Source organism: Ahaetulla prasina, chromosome 1 (assembly GCF_028640845.1).
Source record: "Ahaetulla prasina isolate Xishuangbanna chromosome 1, ASM2864084v1, whole genome shotgun sequence".
In the NCBI taxonomy this organism is placed as follows: domain Eukaryota; kingdom Metazoa; phylum Chordata; class Lepidosauria; order Squamata; family Colubridae; genus Ahaetulla; species Ahaetulla prasina.
In genome coordinates, this window is record NC_080539.1 from 222,818,559 (window position 1) to 222,843,269 (window position 24,711).

Sequence of the window (24,711 nt, forward strand, 5' to 3'; positions counted from 1 at the left end):
TAATAGTTGAAAATAGTTGTGCTCCTTTGCAAAACAAATGCAGCAAATGGGTTGAAAAGATGTTCCTATTTACTTCCCATCTTGCAAAACATCAAGGGGATTTGACTACAGGTTTATCGTTTTTGAAGTGAACATATCCAGCTGAGAAACAGCATTCTTTTTGGGCATATTTCATATTTTATCATTTGAAGAATTGGGGAGATATTCATCTCCCTTATTCATCTGTAGGGATAGCACAGGAGGGACTAATAGAAGAAGCAAACAGAAGAGAATAATTCCCTTGATTCCCTGAACTTTGTTCTAAATGAATGTATTAGAAAAAAAACCTAAATTTATTTATGACACTTTGCTTCTTCTGATTTATGTAGACACCTGCTCTTCCAAGTAGATTTTATCAGATTCAGAAGTAACATTTTTATGCAGGATTGCAAGATGGTAAATGTTACATTAAGTTAGCAGAGAAAAACCTGCCAAACACATTAAGATAGATACTCTGGTAATGAAAAATACCAGGTATTATGAAAAACTTCTGAAATACCAGCAATGGATGAAGATTCAGCCATATCTGTATTTCCGCTGTGGCCAACCAGGTGCTCCTTTGTGCCCTTCTAGCTAATGCTATGTTTCCTGTTCCATGGAAGCTGTTGTCTATCCTTTGACATTCCAGCAAATGGTATTAAGAGTCACATTCTCTGAATATGAAAATATTATAGCCCTCATTGCTATCAGTTGTTTTCATCAGTTTTATCAAATCCAGCATCATTTGCTAACCGCAGGCAGAAAAATAAGAAATTAAAACCATCTAAAACAGGGGTCTCCCACCTTCATCCCTTTAAGACTTGTGGACTTCAACTCCCAGAGTCCCTCAGCCAGCAAAGCTGGCTGAGGAATTCTGGGAGTTGAAGTCCACAAGTCTTAAAGGGACCAAGGTGGGAGACCCCTGCTCTAGAAAAGGGATGTCAAACTCAATTTGATTCAGGGTTGTGTTTGATGGGGTGGGTGTGGCCAGGGCGGGCGTGACCATCTTGATGTCAAAAGCCAGCAAAAACAGGCTCCCGAGCTCCATTTTTGGTTGACACGGCCTCCTGCAACCCTCTGCCAGTGAAAATGGAGCTCAGGCAGCTCTCCCGAGCTCTTTTTTCACTGGCAGAGGGTGGCAGGAGGCCATGGCAGCTGAAAATGGAGCTCAGGAGCCCGTTTCCGCTGGCAGAAGCACTGTAGGTTGGTCCTTTGCCATTTCCAGGGTGGCCCCTCAGGCCTGATCTGGCCCCCGGGCCTTGAATTTGACACCCCTGCTCTAGAACAAATATGTAAAACAAAAATGAGGAAATTAACAGGCTAACTAAATGGTGCTTGGAATAGGATTGTTTTTGCTGTTCCTTGTGCAAGTCATGGGAATTGTTCCAAGTAAACAGTTTCTCATTACCTCTTTTTCTCATATATACATGCACAACAGACATAGAGAATCCAGTAACATGCGAGACTATCTTTGTAATCTGTGTTCTGTCTACTCCATCTCCAGCAATTCGAAATACCGTTCATATTGAATAAAAAGCCAGGAAACCAGTCCAGTTGCTAATTTTCAGTACATCACACATGCGTAGCTTGTTTTCAAAAAATAGCTCCTTTAAAATAAAACAGGCAACCAAAAGTTTGGAATGATTTATGTATTGTTTTTAAAAAAAAAAAAAACCTAGAAAAGATAGTCATATGTTGCTGCTGCTATTTTATTTCGTGCCTGAAAATATTAGCAATGAGGGATGCTCTCCAAGCATATCCTTTCCAGCTGAATTAAGAGACAACTTGATCAGCAACAGACTCTAACATGACTGTTTTAAACCAGTGAAGCAGAAAATACCATCTGTTCTACCATGAATATTTCTAAAATAGAACAAGAGCGTGTGGAGATGTCTACTTTTTCCTTGCAAGAATGTGAGGAAAGCCACAAAAGAGGCTGTGATGAGCTACCGTAGTTCAAACTTCAATGTCATTAGTTAGTAATGGAGTAACTTTTTAACTCACTTTCAAAGGCATTATAAAAGCTATAGAATATTTTAATATATTTGACTCATTTATACCGACAGCTAGTTTTAATAAACATCTATTATTGCCCTCAGATGAAATCTTTCACTGGTTTTGGAGATGCATGTGATTAGATTAAAAGGCATACAGCATCAAAAAAGCATTTTTAACAACAGTTAATTACAGAATATTCTGGTATGTTTCAGTGGTGGGTTGCTACCGGTTCGCCCCGGGTCGGGCAAACCAGTAGCGGCAGGAGGCTCCGCCCACCCACCTGGACACTTCTGCACATGCGCAGAAGCCACAAGCGCTGAGGGAACTGATAGTGACAATTCTGGTGTGTGTGTGTGTGTGTGTGAGAGAGAGAGAGAGAGAGAGAGAGAGCTATATAGACATTAGCACCCCTTCTACAATTTGAAAACTTTTAACAATGGCAAAGCAGGGAAAAAGAGAGAATCATTGTTTCCATACTTGTCATCCTTCGTTCCAAGGAAACTGACATAGAGTCTCTTCTATCCAATAATGCCTGTTGGAAAGTAAGCTCTTGGAAAATGTACTTTAGACATACATGTACATCAGTACATATTTATATGTCACCATATTTCAGGATGAGAAAAAAAATCAATCAGCATTAATTGCATATTATAGTATAATAAAAGTTTTTGTTCCACCTTTAGGATAAAAGCCAGCTGGGTAACTTTGGGCCAGTCCCTCTCTCATAGCCAACCTACCACATTGTTGCTGTTGAGCAAAACAGGAGAGAAAGGACTATTAAAGATGCTTGCCACTTTGAGTTACTCAAAATAAATAAATAAATATCTTGTTATAAAAGTGAAAAGTTACAATTCTATATATACTTATCTGGTACAAGCATTATGCAAGTGTGTATGAATACATATATTTCTAAAACACTTAGAAATGTATTAGACGATACTTGAAAGGATTACATGATAGTTATATTACCATCTGCTTTTAAAAATCTACTGTATTTTGTTTAGATGATTTCCATATTTCATTATATTTCATTTAATTTTCACAGTTTCAGTCACAAATTGCCTTCCATGGACCCTACACCATGCTTAAGTGGTCAGTAGCGGGGGGGTGCATAAGTGCACTAATGTTCCTATCGTCCCTGTCATTGTATTTTTATTCTTTTACTCTTGTTCTCATTGTTATTTGACAAATTCTAATAAATAAATAAAATAAATTGTATTTATTCATACAAAGTCTACATCTACAAGCAATCTGCTCATAGTCAGCAAGTGTAACCAGATCTTCAATCCATTTAATAAATCGGGTCACACATTTATCTTTCCAATGTTCCAATATCAGCCTTTTTAGCTATAGGAAACAGAGAAACCATTTATGTTATCCAGTTATAACAATATACTATACTTTATCTTTCTATTTTTTCTGCTCTATTTTTTCACTTATTTTTAAGCATTTGTATAACATACACATATGCATTTTTGATAATCTGTTCAGTCCACATTAATATTAATTTTATGTTTATAAAAGTGACTTTAGCACTCTATCCAAAATATTTTTTTCAAGTATGGAAGTTTAATACCCCTTTAAAACATGTATTTGGATCTGGAACAATCTTTGCTAACCTGGAGCCTTCCAAATGTGCTGGGATTACAATTTAACAGAATTCATTATCAGCAACTTCTAGGAATTATGGATCCAACATATCTGGAAGATGCCAGGTTTAAGAAGGCCATGATATCAGTAGATTAACAGATCTCAAAGCAGGCTACAATTAATAAAACAAACTACTATAAATCATAAAACACCTGTGTTTATGTGGCAATCCATCAAACTATCATTAATGCAGAGCTGTACTATGAAACCAACAGATAAAACTTCATTGAGTTGCAGTCAATTAAATTCTTGACTAAAGGCTTAAAACCCATGTAAGTACCAGCCAAGAATCCAAATGGAGAACATTTCATAAGTTGGTATCACAATGCATACAGTATATAACTGTAGGTTTTTTCCTTCCAAAATGTATATTTGCAAGTGTATTTCCTCACAAACACATCTTTTAAAACAGGGGTCTCCAACCAAAGCTGGCTGAGGAACTCGGTGAGTTGAAGTCCACAAGTCTTAAAGGGACCAAGGTTGGAGACCCCTGTTTTAAAATATATCATTAAGATCTGGTTGTGCCAACAAGCCTGGGGACCCCAGAAGATGGATGAACTTGGGATGTCTTCCATTATTGTTAACATCCCCCATGTCTGTTATTTTCTTGTTTATCTTGTTTATCATTTTTAATGTTTTTATTATAATGAATAAGTGATTTTATATATTTATTCATTGTTCTTATCTTTGTTGTATGCCAATCAGGGTCACTTTGGGTGAGATAGGTGGCTATATAAATGAGAGAGAGAAAGAGAAAGGGAGATCTTGTTTGAGCTGAATATATGAAAACTATTAACAGAGATAGTTATGTGTGAAGTTAAATATGTAACTAAGTTTCAGTTGATACGTTGTTCTAGGGCAGGGGTCTCCAACCTTGGTCCCTTTAAGACTTGTGGACTTCAATTCCCAGAGTCCCTCAGTCAGCTTTGCTGGCTGAAGGACTCTGGGAGTGGAAGTCCACAAGTCTTAAAGGGACCAAGGTTGGAGACCCCTGTTCTAGGGCATGCAATAAGTTTATGTTGGAAACCAATCTGGACTTGAATAAACAAATGTCAATTTTCAAGCATTGCTATCTTTACCAATTTCTTCTCCTCCTACCCTCCCAAATCACTCATGCATGCATCATTATGGTTTTCTTAATTTGTACATATATGTTTTTACTTGCCTGTGAACCGCCCTGAGTCCTTCGGGAGATAGGGCGGTATACAAATATGAATAAATAAATAAATAAATAAATAAATAAATAAATAAATAAATAAATAAATAAATAAATTTTCACCAGAGGGATCCATAAGGGATTGACTGTCATTGGATTAACTCTCTTTGGCTCAGGGGTGGGTTCTACTTACCTTTACTACTGGTTCGCTCCGGGAGTGCGCTTCTGCGCATGCGCAGATCGTCAATTATGACGCCCGACCGGGTGGGTGGAGCCTCCTGCCGCTTTTACTACCGGTTTTAAAGAACCGGACAGAACCAGGAGCAACCCATCACTGTTTTGGCTGGATATGTCGATGGAAATGGGGGGGAAGAGTATTCAGGCAGCAGAGCTGGAGAGCAATAGAACATCACAGGTTTATTGTATTGAAAAATCTCAGCAAGGTAACCCAAAACCTTGGAGGAACATCACAAATACATTCCCTTTTGGGACATAATAGCAAGTAGCCATCATCCCCTTTCCCCTCTCTCATTATTGAATATGCAGGTGATGGTGCCTGGAAATTTAAAACATTGCTCCTACCAGGTTTCATCAAGATGAAATAGTAACACCTAATGTATGCACTGCGTTTAAATCTAGTGTTGTAAGCCTTTTGGATGTTGCTATTAATGAGCAAGCCATTTCCCCTGAATTAACTGTCCTAAGGTGCTTCAAACTGAAAGCATAATATTTCCAAACAGTTCTATTGTACTCTTGAATCAAGTTGTCAGCAGATAATTCCCTGCCCTAAAGATAGGTTCAACGTTAAAAGAATGGATGAATATCAATATAAACCACGGGTAGTCAACCTTTTTATACCTCCTGCCCACTTTTGTATCTCTATTAGTAGTAAAATTTTCTAACCACCCACCGGTTCCACAGTCATGCGCCATGTATTGTCGTCTGCGCATGCCTCTCGCGCATCATGGATTGGGTTTGGGGGAGGGCACTGGCTACCAGCTCTGCTTGTCTGTTACAGCTGGGTGGTGTGGGGGGAGAGGCGCGAGCTATTCTGGGACGAGGCTGTTTTGTTTGTGGTTGCACTATAGCGCCATTTAGTTTCACTTACGTAATGTGAACTACACTTATACACAGGCGAAACAAATAGTATATTTTCAGAAATTTAAATTGTCACGGGGAATTTTATGCAAACCTAATGAAAATGTTTTTAAATAATGCTATATTTTTTTTTTAAAAGTCAATTAAATTAAAAAAAAGGAAAGTGCTTCAGTATCGGACAAAACCCCTACCGCCCACCATGACAGCTGGAAAGCCCACTAGTGGGCGGTAGAGACCAGGTTGACTACCACTGATATAAACCAAATCAACAATAGAGGTCTCTTTGCTCTGAAAAGGTGACTTTTTCTGAATAACTCTGGGATAATTCTGGGATGCTTTCTTCGGTGTTTCAGAAACATGAGATGAGCCATTGTAGTAGACACAGTGGCTGTGAAAATCTTCAAAATAAAATTTTAAAAAATTCTAGAGAGAATAAATTTTAAATAAATACAAGGCTTTAAATTTATTTTAAAATTTATTTTTTAAAATCCATTAAAATCAGAGAAAAGGAGGGAACTGTGACTGATAGGACAAGCCACAAGGATAGATTTTTTTCCCCATGAACCAAAGTTGCTGCAGTCTGTATCTAAATGAATGTCAGTTATCAGTGTTTTTCTCAAGAAACAAGAAATGTTTTGGGCACACACTTAGAAACAGTGACAGGAGAAATCAGAAAGGGATGCTTGCCTTGGTTCTGGTTAATTTCTTTAATTGCTACCATTCCCTAATGTGTGAGCTCCCAAATTTATACTCTTTCCCATTGCAAAATTGGAAGTGAGGCAGGGGTGAAATGCTCCCAGTTCAGACCGGATCACTTGATCCGGTAGAAATGGCAGCGGGTGGTTCAGAGAACCGGTAGCAAAAGTCCCCCCCCCATGCCCAGCTAAGCCGCACGATCATCAGAGGTTATTTTATTTTTTTTACTTTTAAAAGCATTTTTTCGGCCGAAGAAAAAATGCTTTTAAAAGTAGAAAAAAAAGGCTCTGATGATCGCGCAGCTCAGCTGGGTGCTAGCCAAAAAATGGGGGGGAGTCCATTTTTCCTCCCAGCAAGCTCTGCTAGCCAAACCAAAAAATGGGAAGGGGGGGAGTCCGTTTTTCCTCCCAGCAGGCTTCCCTGAAGTTTCCCTGAAGCCTGCTGGGAGGAAAAATGGACTTCCCCTTCCCGTTTTTGGGTTTGCCTAGCAGAGCCTGCTGGGAGGAAAAACGGGGTGTGTGGGGGGGGTTCGTTTTTGAGAGAGAGAGAAAGAAAGGAGGCAGGCAAGGAGGGAAGGAATAAGGAGAGGAAGGAAAGAGTACAAACCTGGCACTAGAGGCAGCTTCAGAGGATAATCCAGGGCTGGAAGGGACCTGGAGGTCATCTAGTCCAACCCTGCACCAGTAGGACATTGCTAGTGAGTTTCTGTCTTTTGATCCCCCAGTCACATAGCCACGCCCACCCAGTCACATGACCCCCCACCAAGCCACACCCACAGAACCAGTAGCAAAAAAAAAAATATTTCACCCCTGAAGTGGGGGATGTCTGTTCCCTACTTAGATAACTATTTAGACTTATCATTGCTGCCTCAACTTCTAAAGTAGCATTTTACCTTCAAATCTGAAGCAGCCCGAGAATCATGTATTGAATCATTGATTTCTGGCCACTGTGAACAGAATAGCATGGGTTCATTCCTCTGGAATGAGCTTCCCCCAGGACTTCGACAACTTCCTGACCTCCGGACCTTTCACCGCGAGCTGAAGACGTATCTATTCTTCCGAGCAGGACTGGCTTAAATAGGGTTTTTAAATATGGATTTTATTGGGGTTTATTTTATATTTTGTATTGTATTTTAAATTTTAGGCTATATTGAATAAGTTTTTTAAAGAGTGTTTTTATTGTAATATATGGTATTATTTTATCTGCCTGTTCACCGCCCTGAGTCCTTCGGGAGAAGGGCGGTATAAAAATTAAATTATTATTATTATTTACTAGTAAACAAAGGGCAATGCATGAGAGAACAAATATTTTGCAACAGCTCACGATGTCATAGTTAACTGGTTTCTTTTCTTAAAACTGATCTTTCCTACTTAGGCAAACTTTTTGGATTCAGGCTACCTGGATTGAGTCTTTTATCCTACCGAAAGCAATCTTTGCCACAAGAAGATCCTGATGCAGTGATTGTCGATTCATCAAAACACAGCGACAACTCCATGGCCATGAAGCACTTCAAATCTCCTACGAAAGAAAGCTGCAGCCCCTCTGAAGGAGATGACACCAAGGCACTCATTCAACCAAGGACGTGTTCACCTCCAGTGAATATATCTGGGCCTCTAGATCATTCATCACCAAAACAGCAGTGGGATCGACTGTATCCGGATATGCTGCATTCCAGCGTGGCGTTGACTCTTGCTCAGTCAAAAGAGAGTGTTACTAGTATAAGGAGAGCGTCTTCAGTGCACAACATAGAAGGATTTACCATCCATCCCAAGAACATGTTTAGGGATCGGCATGCTAGTGAAGGTACGGTATTAGGCAAGGGGGAGGGTGATCAGTATTATTCATACATAATATGAATTACGTCAACTGATCGGCTGGGAATAAAATGGGACACATGCGTTCCATTTTTTATTCAACTAGGACAAGACCTTTGAAGTCTCTTTTCTTTAAGAGCTAAGAGGAAATTCTACCATAGCAGGGATGACATTAAGCACTCTGTGGTTCATCATTTGTGACCCTATGCAAAAGGGAAGCTTATTTCCAAGTCAATATGCCTCATATTGTGTTATAAGTCTAGCCGCACTAATTTGAGAGTAAGTCCTAATAAGGGTTCCCTCATTATTTGGGCAGCAGTTTATTGTGAAGGGGTATTAATACAAGAATGGTTCGGACTGCGATGGCCATTTTCATATTCAGAAGGTCTTCATCCAGAGCATGCACCCAGGAGGAATCCCTCCTCCAGAAAATACTTCATTCACTCACTCACTCACTCACTCATTTAATCAATTTAGGTACCACCTGATTCCAGACTGACTTGAGGAAGGGGCTCACATAGATGGCAACATAAAAATAAACACCTAATAACACACCAAACAGAAGATGGATGCAGATATGCTCAACACATAAAACAAATATCATACATCCAGCACTGGCTCCAACCATCTTAGCCTGAGAGCATGGCCAGGTCTTTAAGGTTTTCCAGAAAGCCACCAAGGTAAACCAAATAGGAAACATGACTAGACGAGCTAATTCTACCTTACTGTAAGGTTACCTTAACAAACTACCCACTTTACGCTGCCTGATGAATGAGGCCGGTCTTTCCCAAGTGTCTTTCTTTGACCATTAGTTGATTGGAGGCTCCCCACTCTTATCTGATTGTTTCATGGGTAGCATGTCTTTCTTTCGTCCATCAAGATCACTCATACATTTCATTACAGGGTGGAAGCTATCCAGTTTTCATAGGGAATTGCATTCCAGAGAGCAGGTGCCATGTTACAGAAGGTGTGATTCCTGGATCCGAAAGATGACACTGTATTAACTGAAGGGAACAGTTGCCTGCCCAACCTGGCAGTCCAAATCAGCAATGTGCATGGATATTGTTTCAGAAGGAAGATATTCCTTGCTTTGCAAATAAAAACCCTTGTTCATCTTCATGCAACTGATTGATTAGAATGCGTATTTGACTAATTGAGCAGTTGGTTGACTGCATTCTATTATTGATTAATCCAGGAAAATTGCTTAATCAATTACAATTTCTTAAATCAAATTAGCCTCCAAATTTAAAGAACTCCTGAGATATATCACATCAATTTAAATGGCTGTTCCAGCTAATTTGAAAACACTTTTGAGCACACTGGGAAATTTTGAAGAGCAGTTGAATGAGGACAACTTTTGGTTCTTAATTCTAAAAAGAGAAAATTAGTCTTCCATTCCTTACATTAGCTGATTCACCCAAATTAATGTTGGCTCCCTCAAAATGTTTTGGGGAACCAAGAAGGGGGGGGAATCATCAGTTTGGAGTCTTTGGATACAGAGTTTATTTCCCCCTTTTCCTTTTCTTTATTCTGCTGAATAACAGACAATGGTCGTAATGTCAAAGGTAATGTAAATTTATAACCTCTATTGTCCGGTGCTTTTGAAAGACACATTATTTGGCATGCTGTAGAAATTGTACAAATGCATCATACTCATGCTAACCTTTACAAAGCTGGGCACATTACAGGAATTACTGTTCTTTTTGCTTGATGGATGCATCACAATTCTCTTTGCTCTAAATTCAGAGTAATGATAGATGGCCATTCAGAGGAAGCTGTGAAGGGATGCATAGTATGTTCTTTCAAAGCATTGGCCTCACTTAGTTACAATCCAATCCTGTACTTGTCTATCCAGAAGAAAGTTCCCATCCTTTCCCTGGAGCTTTTTCCTTGATCACTGATTCGAGCAGCACATCCTGCTAAACCCCTTTGATTTGAGTGGGAGAGTTGAGCATGTGCCTAATTCTCTCCCGTCAAAACCCCAGGAGGCCTTAAAAGTTTGAACTTTGGCTGGATTGTACCTATGTAAACTTGTTGAAGAAGGTAGAATGTGGATGCTGCCAATCCTACGCAGATACCCTAACTTGAAGTTTTCAAGATACGATCTTGTAAAAGTATTACAAATTGAGCTTTGCATGATTGAAACTAGCCAATATTGATTCATTTTAAATCCAATTCAGTTTTATTGTTCTGACACCAAGACAATCGGTGAATAATCTGGACCCTTCACGTATTCCTCTTTTGTCTCCTTAAAACTAGTTTCACGCTCCTGGATGGCAGGGGGTATGATTTAAGCTTATTGTAGTCTTCAGGTGTGCTTGCATGAATTCCATTTGCAGTTTCATGTGGAAACATGCTTGTTCGTATTTATTACATGCTAGTATTGGTCCTTTTCACCAGGACAACAATGTAAAGCCAAGTTAGCCAAATGGAGACATTCCTTTCTCCAGCTAACTAAAATCCTTTCTGCACATATATTTTTCCCCACAACAAACTTATCATTTGTGTTTATAGCCTAAATTTAGTAGGAGAGGCAGAACGAAGGAGGGATTTTCCCCTTTGCTCCTCTTCAACATGTCATTTAATATATTTGATGAAATGTCTCCATCAAACCTGCATGGTGTGCATGATGCCCTCAAGTGACCCATTCCTAGGAGGTTCTCCCATTTGCTTTTTGTCTCCATCAGCGGTGGTTTTGATATTGTGTGGTGCCATGTTGTAAGTGAACAACTGTCTGTAAATGAATTTGCTGCTGGGGTGAAGTACTCAAGACTCTGCCTATTTCTGTATTTGTTGTCAGTATAGACCCACATCAGTGTTCCATAATCTTTAAAGCCAATTTAAGATTCTCAGAGGAAAATGAACATATTTCTGGTAGAAGCCTATTCCATAAGAACAAACCTGCCATAAATAAATATTCTGTTTCTTACGCCTGCCAGCCTAGCCGCTCTTATGAATAAGGGGCACCAGAGCTGATCTTAGAAGCCGAGTAATTGTTAATTACTTCAGCAAAGTAAGACTTAAATCTGCATGAATAACAAACATAACAAAGGCAGATAGAGCAGAGCACTACAGTAGTGGCCAAAATTGTGGAAACCTTTTGGGAAAAGTGTGCTTTTTAGGTTTGATGGCCAATAAACTACTTTTTTGGGGATTTCCAAAATAATCATATTCCACTGCTGGAGTGGCCTGGGAATGGCCTAGACCTTAACCCAATTGAAAATCTATGGAGCCAACTAAAGAAACTTGTTAGTCAGAAGCAACCCAGCAATAAAACCCAGTTAATAGAAGCAATCATTTAATCTTGGTTTCACATTATAACAGCTGCAGAACTAAAAGACTTGGTTCACTCCATGGGAAGACGTTGTAAAGCTGTAATTCATGCTAAAGGCTACCAATTAAGTATTAATTGATGTGATAATTTTTGTATAGCTCATTGTTTAAACATGTTTCACTTTTCTTCTTTATACTGTAACTGCTATTCTAATAGCAACTCCTTCATAAAAGTTATTACATTACTTTCTTGATTAAATTATCTTTCCATTGATATATAATTTTATGGTACTACTCCCCAAAAAAAGTGGTGTTATTAGCTAGTTTTAGAAAACACATTTTTCCCAAAAGGTTTCCACAATTTTGGCCACTACTGTAATTTGTGCTGCTGTTCAGTTATTGAAATCACAGATGGAAAACCACAACCATGGCACAAAAGACACTGAGAATTACCCAGGTTTTGGAGTCTGTCTTGTATTCAGGAGCACATGTGCCAATCAAATTAAACAGTCTTCTTTTCTCCCTTCTGATGCTTTGATTTGAGTGGGAGAGTTGAGCATGTGCCTAATTCTCTCCGTCAAAACCCCAGGAGGCCTTAAAAGTTTGAACTTTGGCTGGATTGTACCTATGTAAACTTGTTGAAGAAGGTAGAATGTGGATGCTGCCAATCCTCACGAGATACCCTAACTTGAAGTTTTCAAGATACGATCTTGTAAAAGTATTACAAATTGAGCTTTGCATGATTGAAACTAGCCAATATTGATTCATTTTAAATCCAATTCAGTTTTATTGTTCTGACACCAAGACAATCGGTGAATAATCTGGACCCTTCACGTATTCCTCTTTGTCTCCATCAGCGGTGGTTTTGATATTGTGTGGTGCCATGTTGTAAGTGAACAACTGTCTGTAAATGAATTTGCTGCTGGGGTGAAGTACTCAAGACTCTGCCTATTTCTGTATTTGTTGTCAGTATAGACCCACATCAGTGTTCCATAATCTTTAAAGCCAATTTAAGATTCTCAGAGGAAAATGAACATATTTCTGGTAGAAGCCTATTCCATAAGAACAAACCTGCCATAAATAAATATTCTGTTTCTTACGCCTGCCAGCCTAGCCGCTCTTATGAATAAGGGGCACCAGAGCTGATCTTAGAAGCCGAGTAATTGTTAATTACTTTAGCAAAGTAAGACTTAAATCTGCATGAATAACAAACGTAACAAAGGCAGATAGAGCAGAGCACTACAGTAATGGCCAAAATTGTGGAAACCTTTTGGGAAAAGTGTGCTTTTTAGGTTTGATGGCCAATAACACTACTTTTTTGGGGATTTCCAAAATAATCATATTCCACTGCTGGAGTGGCCTGGGAATGGCCTAGATCTTAACCCAACTGAAAATCTATGGAGCCTACTAAAGAAACTTGTTAGTCAGAAGCGACCCAGCAATAAAACCCAGTTAATAGAAGCAATCATTCAATCTTGGTTTCACATTATAACAGCTGCAGAACTAAAAGACTTGGTTCACTCCATGGGAAGACGTTGTAAGGCCGGAATTCATGCTAAAGGTTACCCAACTAAGTATTAACTGATGTAATAATGTTTGTATATCTTGTGTTTTCTATGGTGATAATTTTTGCATATCTCGTTTTTTCTATGTGTTTCACTTTTCTTCTTTATACTGTAACTGCTATTCTAATAGCAAATCCTTCATAAAAGTTATTGCATTACATTCTTGATTAAATTATCTTTCAAATTATTGATATATAATTTTATGGTACTACTCCCAAAAAAAAGTGGTGTTATTAGCTAGTTTTAGAAAATACTCTTTTCCCAAAAGGTTTCCACAATTTTGACCACTGCTGTAATTTGTGCTGCTGTTCAGTTATTGAAATCACAGATGGAAAACCACAACCATGGCACAAAAGACACTGAGAATTACCCAGGTTTTGGAGTCTGTCTTGTATTCAGGAGCACATGTGCCAATCAAATTAAACAGTCTTCTTTTTCTTGTAGGTCCTTTTAACCATATCAAGTCAAGTCTGTTAGGATCTACATCTGACTCAAACCTCAACAAATACAGCACCATCAATAAGATTCCCCAGCTCACGCTAAACTTTTCTGATATCAAAAATGAAAAAAAGGCATCATCACCTCCATCATCAGAGAAAACAATTATTGCGCCCAAAGTGAAAGAAAGAACACACAACGTCACTGAAAAGGTTACACAGGTGGGAGATTTTTAATATGTAATGGTGCCTCTTCTCTAATTTTTGTGGACACTCCACTCCTCTTCATGCTTTTGTTAGATTTGTGCAGTTTGATTCTTCTGGATGAAATAGAGCGATCATAATTCTTCTAGCAACACGCACAGAGGGAAATTAATGTAGATTAAATCTATAATTAATCAGAGAAAGGGCTCTGTGAGGGAAACTGTGCATTATGTTGTTGTAAGGGAATTCTGTGGAAGATCCCAAATTTATCTGTTTAACTCAGGTATATCTGATATAGTAGCACAGATACTGTTCTATGTAGTCTTAGTTCATTCTGATTACCTACCTGACTGTGAATAATATGCAGAAGTCAAATGAAGTTGAGTGAAATTTAGCAATTTCTTCCAGTCCTCATAGCCAAGTTGTCATATAGAATAGAATAGAATTTTATTGGCCAAGTGTGATTGGACACACAAGGAATTTGTCTTGGTGCATATGCTCTCAGTGTACATAAAAGAAAAGATACCTTCATCAAGGTACAACATTTACAACACAATTGATGATCAATATATCAATATAAATCATAAGGATTGCCAGCAACAAGTTATAGTCATACAGTCATAAGTGGAAAGAGATTGGTGATGGGAACTATGAAACGATTAATAGTAGTGCAGATTCAGTAAATAGTCTGACAGTGTTGAGGGAATTATTTGTTTAGCAGAGTGATGGCCTTCGGGAAAAAACTGTTCTTGTGTCTAGTTGTTCTGGTGTGTAGTGCTCTACAGCGTCGTTTTGAGGGTAGGAGTTGAAACAGTTTATGTCCAGGATGCGAGGGGTCTGTAAATATTTTCACGGCCCTCTTCTTGATTCGTGCAGTATACAGGTCCTCAATGGAAGGCAGGTTGGTAGCAATTATTTTTTCTGCAGTTCTAATTATCCTCTGAAGTCTGTGTTTTTCTTGTTGGGTTGCAGAACCGAACCAGACAGTTATAGAGGTGCAAATGACAGACTCAATAATTCCTCTGTAGAATTGGATCAGCAGCTCCTTGGGCAGTTTGAGCTTACTGAGTTGGCGCAGAAAGAACATTCTTTGTTGTCCTTTTTTAATGATGTTTTTGATGTTAGCTGTCCATTTGAGATCTTGCGATATGATAGAACCCAGAAATTTGAAGGTTTCTACTGTTGATACTGTGTTGTCAAGTATTGTGAGAGGTGGAAGTATGGAAGGGTTTTTCCTAAAGTCTACCACCATTTCTACGGTTTTGAGTGTGTTCAGTTCCAGATTGTTTTGGTTGCACCACAAGGCTAGTCGTTCGACCTCTCGTCTATATGCGGATTCGTCATTGTCTCGAATGAGACCAATCACTGTTGTGTCATCTGCGAACTTCAGTAGCTTAACAGATGGATCATTGGAGATGCAGTCATTGGTATACAGAGAGAAGAGAAGTGGGGAGAGCACACAGCCTTGGGGGGCCCCTGTGCTAATTGTACAGGTATTTGATGTGATCTTGCTTAGCTTCACCTGCTGCTTCCTGTTTGTTAGGAAGCTTGTGATCCACTTACAAGTCTGTTCCGGTACCTGTAGCTGGTTTAGCTTAGTTAGAAGAATGTCTGGAATGATGGTATTGAATGCTGAACTAAAGTCTACAAAAAGGACCCTTGCATAGGTCTTTGGAGACTCAAGATGTTGTAGGATGTAGTCTATGTTACATAGACTACAAGAAGTATATGCACATCACATTACAAGAGTCAGACTATTTAAGAGAGACAAAATTAAGACATGAAGTTCAGGCTGGTAACTTGAGCACTGATTCCAGTACACCATCAAGGAGATCTTACCATACTTATATTTCTTGTAGGTTCAATTTCCACCCAAGTCACATGGTCATAACTATTTCCCCCTTGTTAAAGTTGGTCAGTCAAGTAAACAGATCTTTCTGCTTTTCTACTCTAATTCCTTTGTCACTTAGCACAAGATGGTACCTTCATTCTTCCGCGTACTGGTCTGAACTTGTTTCTGCAGGAGTTCATGGCTGGAGGTATTCTGCTTCTAATTTGGGTGGGGAGGGGTTGGTTGATTCCTCTCTTCTGTCTCAGATGCTATCTCAGAGGTAGGCGCACTATCTCCTATAGATGCTGTGTTTTTATCTCTTCTTTCTCATTTTCTTCCTCATCCTCAATAAAAGCTTTGGTTTATTATTATAATATCCTTCAGAGGTGCCTCCTGCAAAACTGAAATTCAGAGATGCTGCTGTGATATTTTTCACTCTGAATTATTCATCTCTGGGTTTTCTCTTTGATGAATAACATCTCTAAACGCTTCCGATATCTGTGCTTAGTAAGATTTTTATAAGAGCTCTGAAAAATAAAAGCCTTTTATTGTTTCTAAATCATTTTGTGAGCATCAGCATCTAAAAACTGATGTGTACGTGTGTTGATGCTAATAAATTTAAATAAACAAACATAGCGGAAGAAATTATCTCTTTTATGGATCATAGCATAGTCTTAGATCATACCCTGCAGAAGACAATTTTGTTTGAAAGACTGTCAAAGGAGAATGTTCCTTCGTTAAATGATTCTTTTGACCAATTCAAGTCCATTTTAAGAAGAGCAGCCTTGAAGTTGCTCATCAATTGTGAACATCGGGGCAGCAGATTAAGCAAACAATGTGTTTACCTGGCCAGTCTTTTGTCTCATACTTCAGTTTTAATAGATTTCCAGTTCTGTTCATTTTTATAGGTTCTTAGACGTTCATAGGGCTAGGGTTAGTCATTTGGATTAGTTTATAGATTTTATTTTCATATTTTATTTATGTTTGATTGCTTGATTGTATTTTATTATACAATATATGCTAGTCTTTGAAGATTCCTCTTCTCGGTTTTTCTTCTGCAGTATAATGCATTGCATATCTATTAAAATTATACTAATATTTTCTGATTGTTCAGCTCCCTTTTCCATTATTACGGTTCCCGTTCTTGTTCTTGTTTTTGACAATGTGTGAGTATCAGGGCTTGGCAGATCTTCAAAGGGACTCTTTATTTGTTGCAGCTTCAATTGAAGTAACCCTTCAAAGGTCCTTTAATTTTTCAGCAGCAAAATTTAAAGGTGCTTTAAATTTTTCAGAAGGAAAAAAGGGGGTGAGGCTAATTTCCGCTGAAAGGTTTCTATTCTGTGGCAATCGTCCCATTGCTGTTATGTTTAGAAGCTAGCTAGCGAGTATGCTTAAGAGTCTGGTTTCTCTCTCTCTCTCTCTCTCTCTTTTTTATTCTATTACTTTTTTCTTTTATGGAGGCTCCATTAACAAATTATTGCACAGCCACAGCTCTACAAGAGTCTAATTCTGAACAGGAGCAGATGATTACACATATGCACAAATATTCTACTCCATTAACAGTTCTCCAGTCACATTATCTATCATTATAATATTATTGTTAAACTTCTCTTCAGTTTCAAGAAATACATAGTTCAACCTATCAGAAAATGAGAAAAAAAGAGACTTTTCCCCTCAAACTAAAGAATAGCTACAATTTCTATTTATTTATATGTGTGTATATTAGTTTAACTGTATTTATCTTAGCTGTTTTTATAAATCTGGGTCAACATATTAAATTGTGTTTTAACAAGGAAATTATTTTAGTATTTTCAAATCCTTGTGTAACTTATAATAGCCTAAGTCTAGCTCCATTCTGCTCTCTATAGGCATTAAAGATAATTTAATGCCAAAAGATGTCATTCATATTTATTAGTAACTCTATATTAGGGAGAAATGTACAAAATAAAAATTACATATTTTTAAAATTAATAGGCACGTCTTTTACACGTTTATACACATTTACATAGAGTTTCCTGTAGAATCTGTAGTTTAACATGCCAGGAACTCTACAGCTCTCTTCATTCAAAATTAAATTTGAAGTGTTTGCCAAGGGGGTCAAAAACTCTTTACAGAACGCTTCCAATGAATGTTGACATTAGTTTGTATTACTGTTCTCTTTATGATTTAATAAACTGAACAATTTGCAGGAATAGCTTTTACAAGTTCACCATTTTTAATGAGAAGAAAATCAATTCTCTGTATTTCCTTCCCATTATACTTCCTTCTCTATCATTTCCTAAACATAAACATCTGACCCCATTACACATACATAAAAACAGGGGGGCGGACTTATCAGTGTGCATGGAACTTTACAAAGCATAAAAAAGTAGTTTCATGCTATGAAAATTACTTTATTTTCCTGTTTAGCAGATTGCCTTGAAACTATGGTCCAGATGAAAGGGGTTTTTGTTTTTGTTTTTTGCTTTTCATTTGTTTTCATTTTGCCATTTCCTTGAATGTTTCTTTTGTGTACTTCTTCATTTACAGTAAGGGTTGTTTTTTTTCAGATCTAGGTTTTCACAGCTTTTAGCATGCCAGTCAAAAGTAGACATATTTAGGAGGACAAAGAAAAGAACAAAGCCAGGATCAAAAACAAATTTAATCTTGAATGTCATTAAAGCCCATTACTGTGTAAACCTCATGCATTTAATTAGGTCCATTTTCTCTTACAGAAGAATAAATTTATTAATTTAATTGGTTTTAAATTAATCTCAGGCTATTGTAGAATTTATCTTCAAAGAACACCTGCAAGTGTTACAATTCTGCTGAAAAACACCAGGTTTTTCTCCAGGTTTCACAATCTTCTCTTTATCCTCCTCATTTCTTATATAAGGTATAACACAGACTAAGAGAACATAGAAAAAAAATGTGGAAGTTGAATTTCCAGTCTCTTGATTTCTTATAAAACGGGTTCTACTATAAAACAGGGGTCTCCAATCTTGGCAACTTTGAAACTCCCAGGGGAGTTGAAGTCCACAAGTCTCAAAGTTGCCAAGATTGGAGACCCCTGCTGTAGAAAGTTTTGGATGTGTATTATGAGAGACAAAGCCTAATTGAGTCTCTGAATCCCAGCAAAAGAGAATGCCAGTTGATTCTGGTTCCATGGATATTCCATCTGTAGCTGGAGATACTGAAGACAGAGATATGCTTGTCCTCCCTCACTTGATTGTGTGCCATCATGTCCATCTCAACTCTTTGCAACCACAAAAACAGACTTTTTCCAGTTTGATCTTGACTAACTTGGCCCTTCAGATTTTCCAATGTTATCAATAAAATAATCATCCTCATCCAACATCTTCCTATATCATTGCGGGTCTGGTAGTCTTAACTGGGATGACCTTCACATTTTGGGTGGTTCTTCTGGAAGTACTGTAGTTACTCTTGGCATACATTCCCACTCACCCGTTCTTCACTCACTCCGCTCAGGAACACATTCACTATTACCACCACCATGATGAAGCAACATAGCAGGATCTGAGTAGAACAGGATCTGAGTAGAGCTCTATTTATACAGTATAATAAACATCGCTATTTTAATTTACTTTACAAAGTGTTACCTGTGAAGGTGCCTCAGAAACTGCAGCTGCTTGTTTCTTGACCAGAGTTCAGCCGAACCACACAAATTTTGTGGAAGCTATAATGATTGCCAATAGCTTACCAGGCCTAGTACAAGTTGAGGTAACCTACAGTAATGGCCAAAATTGGGGAAACCTTTTGGGAAAAGTGTATTTTTTAGGTTTGATGGCCAATAACACCACTTTTTTGGGGATTTCCAAAATAATCATATTCCACTGCTGGAATGGCCTGGGAATAGCCCAGACCTTAACCCAATTGAAAATCTATGGAGCTGACTAAAGAAACTTGTTAGTCAGAAGCGACCCAGCAATAAAACCCAGTTAATAGAGCAATCATTCAATCTTGGTTTCACATTATAACAGCTGCAGAACTAGAAGACTTGGTTCACTCCATGGGAAGATGTTGTAAGGCTAAAATTCATGTAAAGGTTACCCAACTAAGTATTAACTGACATGATAATTTTTGTATATCTCGTTTTTTCTATGGTGATATTTTTTGCATATCTCATTTTTTCTACGTGTTTCACTTTTCTTCTTTATACTGTAACTGCTATTCTAATAGCAAATCCTTCATAAAAGTTATTGCATTGCATTCTTAATTAAATTATCTTTCAATTTATTGATATATAATTTTATGGTACTACAAAAAAAAAGTGGTGTTATTAGCTAGTTTTAGAAAATATGCTTTTCTCAAAAGGTTTCCACAATTTTGGCCACTACTGTTTAAAGCCTTATACAGCTGGGGATGGGTGGGTCGTCTTATCTTTGGGTCATTTTCTCCACGTAAAATCTGCCCTACCCAGCCTAGCAGGGAAGGGTACTGTGTCTCTTCCCTCCTTTGTAGGAAGTTAGAGAATGATATTCTTAAAGCAGTCTCCTGTCTCTGAAATGTGCAACGTGTGATGAATTTGATGTCTATTCTTTATTCTTCATTGGAAACTAGTGAAGATAGCTTTGTTCCTAAGAGCATTCAGACAGTAAAATTTGAATTAGGATAGCACCGGCTTTTACTTTAATCTTCAGTTGCTTTTATGGATGGTTTTAGCTCTCTATATTGTAAGCTGTTTATAATAATTAATAAAGGAAGCTTGCTCTTGTATTAAACAGTAAATACTTGTGGTTCTACTCTGTGGCATGAAACTAACCCACGGTGACAGGATCAAAACTGCACAAAGAATAGAATAGAATAGAATAGAATAGAATAGAATAGAATAGAATAGAATAGAATAGAATTTTTTATTGGCCAAGTGTGATTGGACACACAAGGAATTTGTCTTTGGTGCATATGCTCTCAGTGTACATAAAAAGAAAAGATACATTCATCAAGAATCATAAGGTACAACACTTAATGATAGTCATAGGGTACAAATAAGCAATCAGGAAACAATCAATATCAATATAAATCGTAAGGATACAAGCAACGAAGTTACAGTCATACAGTCATAAGTGGAAAGAGATGGGTGATGGGAGGAGGAGGAGGAGGAGGAGGAAGGAGGTAAGCTCTGGTAAAAAGGAAGATGGGATAATTTGCACAAGAAATAAATGGATCTGAAATCTCAAGGAGGCTTCTAGTTTCTTATGATGATTTAGAAACTGAAAATATTGTTCTCGCCTGGATCATGAAAAATAACAATTTAAATTAGCAGTATGATATAATACAGATGCTTTGTGAAGCTTTATTTTCTCATATTACGCTTACATGAATTTCTCATTAGATGTCTTTTTAATGAATATGGAAGCTACTGCAAGTTTCAAGAAGAGCAGTGTCCTATTGAAATGGGCACTGTGAAATTCAATGCAGCTATATTTTTCCTCTTACATGATGGTTGTGGTAGCATCAGATGTGGGGGGGAGAACATTTGCACTTTAAAACTGATCTTTGGGCATTACATCTGAAATGTGCCCAGAGACAGATTTTTTTTGCTTCATGCTATGCGGTAAATTTAGAGCAAGTAAATTTCGACTATATTGACTATTTGATCACACAATTATATAGTTTTAACTGACTTGCAGATAAAAGGTGATCTTGTAGAAGCAAACTTCCAACTTCCGGAAGATGGCGACCAGGAAGGTTGCACCGGAGAAATGCTCTCTGTAAAAGGGCTCTTTTGAGCTCTTAGGAGAGCAGTTTCCCCGAAGATTCCTTGCTGGCGATACTCCAGAGCCGAAGGTTTTTCCAGGCTGCCGTGGATTGAGGCTGCCGAGGTTCTTCCAGGCTGCTGAGGACTCAGGCGGTGGGCGAAGAGTCGGAGACCGCCGGAGCCTGGACTGCCGCAGCCACGCCGCAGCCACGCCGCCCGCTACCGCCGCCAGCCCTGAGCCGCTGCCAGCCCTGAGACTGCCGCTGCCGCTGCCGCTGCCGCTTGTGCCGCCAGAGCTGCCGCCAGCCCTGAGACTGCCGCTGCCGCTGCCGCTTGTGCCGCCAGAGCCGCCGCCAGAGCCGCCGCCAGCCCGTGGCGCCACGGAGCCGCCGCCAGAGCTGCCGCCAGCCCGGGATTGCCGCTACCGCCGCCAGCCCTGAGCCGCTGCCAGCCCTGAGACTGCCGCTGCCGCTTGTGCCGCCAGAGCTGCCGCCAGCCCTGAGCCGCTGCCAGCCCTGAGACTGCCGCTGCCGCTGCCGCTTGTGCCGCCAGAGCCGCCGCCAGAGCCGCCGCCAGCCCGTGGCGCCACGGGCCGCCGCCAGAGCTGCCGCCAGCCCGGGATTGCCGCTACCGCTTGTGCCGCCAGAGCCGCCGCCAGACCGAGACCACCGCTACCGCATTAAAGGCGGCTGGAGACACCGAAACCACTAAAGCCACCCCACCAGACCGGGACTGCGCTGCCGCTGCCGATACCGTGAGTCGCACCGCTGCCATCACCGCCCTCCATCATCGCCTCCCACATTGCTACAAACTTTAAATTTCCCACCAAGGAGATAAAAGCCCAGCAACATTTACAACAACCCTAATCAACCTATCCCCCAATCGGCAGGACTGCTGCAGGACTACTGGTGAGTTCCTAGGAGACTCCAGTCTCCCGGCCTCTACTGACTTTTTGGATCTCCCCCCCTTACAGCCACCTCTAAAGCTTCTCCAACCACCCTATCTCACCATTTTAAATTTCCCGCCAAATCTCACTGTTACCATAGTAACTCCCTATTACCATAGCAACTGCCAAATTGACTACCATTTAAAGTTAAAGAGACAGATATAAAATCAAAGATAATTGATTAAGTGACAGACACTTAATCATTACTAAAATAAAATAAAATAAAATAAAATAAAATAAAATAAAATAAAAATAAAATAAAACAAAGGAATAAGAAAGATCATCATTATGCCAGCCAGAAAATCAAACGCTGATAAAATCTTAGAATCAAGATTAACAACTATTGAACAAAACATAGATAAAAGATTACAAGCTATTGAACAAAACCTAGAAAAAAGAATTCAAAATATTGAACAAAACCTAGAAAAAAGAATTCAAAATATTGAACAAAACTTAGAAAAAAAAATTCTATCAGTTATTGAACAAAGTTTCACAGATTTGATAAAACAAATTTCAACACTAAAAAATGAAAACTCTAATGATCTAAATCTCTTCCAAACTCATCTATCACCACAAAATATACAACTTACAACTCAACCTAGACATCAAATTAATACAACACAACCCAATCAACAAACAAATACTAATCAACTAATCAGAGATGCAAAGGAGAGGACAAAAAATAAATAATGCAATATTATTTGGACTTGAAAACACAAATGAACCAGATATCAATAAGATTCACAACATCATTGGAAATTATAATTCATCAACCATCTCCCCAAATGAAATAATTGCTGTCTCCAGAGATGGACCAGAATATAAAAACAGCGATGGGACAACAGCACCAAGATTTTGTAGAGTTATATGCACTAATGAGGACAGCAAACGCAAATTCATAAAGACTATAAACTCAATTGCTAAATCCAACCCTACCTACAGTAAACTTAGATCACGTCCTGACCTATCCTTTCTACAAAGGATACGCTCTCGTGAACTTCGCACAGAACTTAAAGAAGACAAGACAATGGTGAATCCAACCTATACATCGACTACCATGCTGATTGCATAAAAATAAAACCTGCAATCAAAAATCACCTCAAACCCCCCATCACCCATAACAATCAACCAGCCATCCCAGTATTCAACCAAGTACCCATCCCCCTACCTCCCATTCAACCAACCATCTTACCAACTATCCAACCAACAGCCATCCAATCAACAATCCAACCAGCCATCCAACCAACCATCCAACCAACCATCCAAACAGCCATCCAAGCAGCCATCCAAGCAGCCATCCAAACAGCCATCCAACCAGCCATCCAAACAGCCACCCAACAATCCACCCAACCAGCCATCCAAACAACCATCCATCCAAACACCCAAACTACCATCCAACCATCTATACAACCATCTATTGTCCACAACCCCCAACCTACTAACACCCAAAACTAGGTATGCACGCCCCTTACCTCTTCAACACCAATCATATCAGATCTCAAATGCAAATTGATAAATGCAAGAAGCATAGTCAACAAATTACCTGAATTTATCCTCTTATTAAACAGTGGCACATTTGATATCATTTTTGTTTGTGAAACATGGCTGAATTCATCCCTTCCTGACTCCATTATCTCAAACAAAGAATATCAAGTCTATCGATCAGATCGGGAAAACCGAAGAGGTGGTGGAGTGGCTATCTTTTACAAAAGACACTGAATCTAAAAATATCCAAGTAGCACATAAACTCTCTCTTCCTGAAACCATAGTATGCGACCTATCCCTTGACACTACTCTTGATTCTTACTATGCTACAGAGCCCCGACTATGACATTACCCATAAATATGCTAACCTCAATGCTAACATGGACTACCTCTTGCCCATACCCTCTTATCTTCCTTGGTGACTTAAATCTACCTCTCATTAACTGGACAACCAATGAATGTTCAACTGACCCAATCCATACTACACTATACAACGCTGTTACAAACCTAGGTCTTGAACAACTTGTAACTAACAATACAAGACTCAACAACTGCCTTGACCTCATCTTCTGCAACAATCCAAACTCAATTTACGGTATACAAATTAAAGAACCTTTTTCAAACAGTGACCACTGCATGATTGATTTTCGTCTCAATATCGTCCATACTTAATTCGTCATAACACCAGAACTCCCAACTACAACTTCAAGAAAGCCAATTACGACCTTATAAACAACGATCTTTCACTTCTGAACTGGCAAAATCTGTTTGCAACCTGCATAACCGCTGATGACCTCTATAGAATCTTCCTACTTGAAATCAATAGAGTCATTAAATTATAT

At 38.9% G+C, this 24,711-nt stretch overlaps 1 protein-coding gene across 1 annotated transcript in view; it reads left to right on the forward strand.

Annotated features, from left to right (window-relative positions):
- The window catches only part of KCNH7 (potassium voltage-gated channel subfamily H member 7), a 408,359-nt gene that overhangs the window by 244,882 nt on the left and 138,766 nt on the right, over positions 1-24,711 (forward strand). The window contains exons 5-6 of the mRNA XM_058191645.1: positions 7,991-8,419; positions 13,713-13,927. Of these exons, the coding sequence (XP_058047628.1) occupies positions 7,991-8,419; positions 13,713-13,927 (644 nt within the window). The remainder of the gene's footprint in view (positions 1-7,990; positions 8,420-13,712; positions 13,928-24,711) is intronic.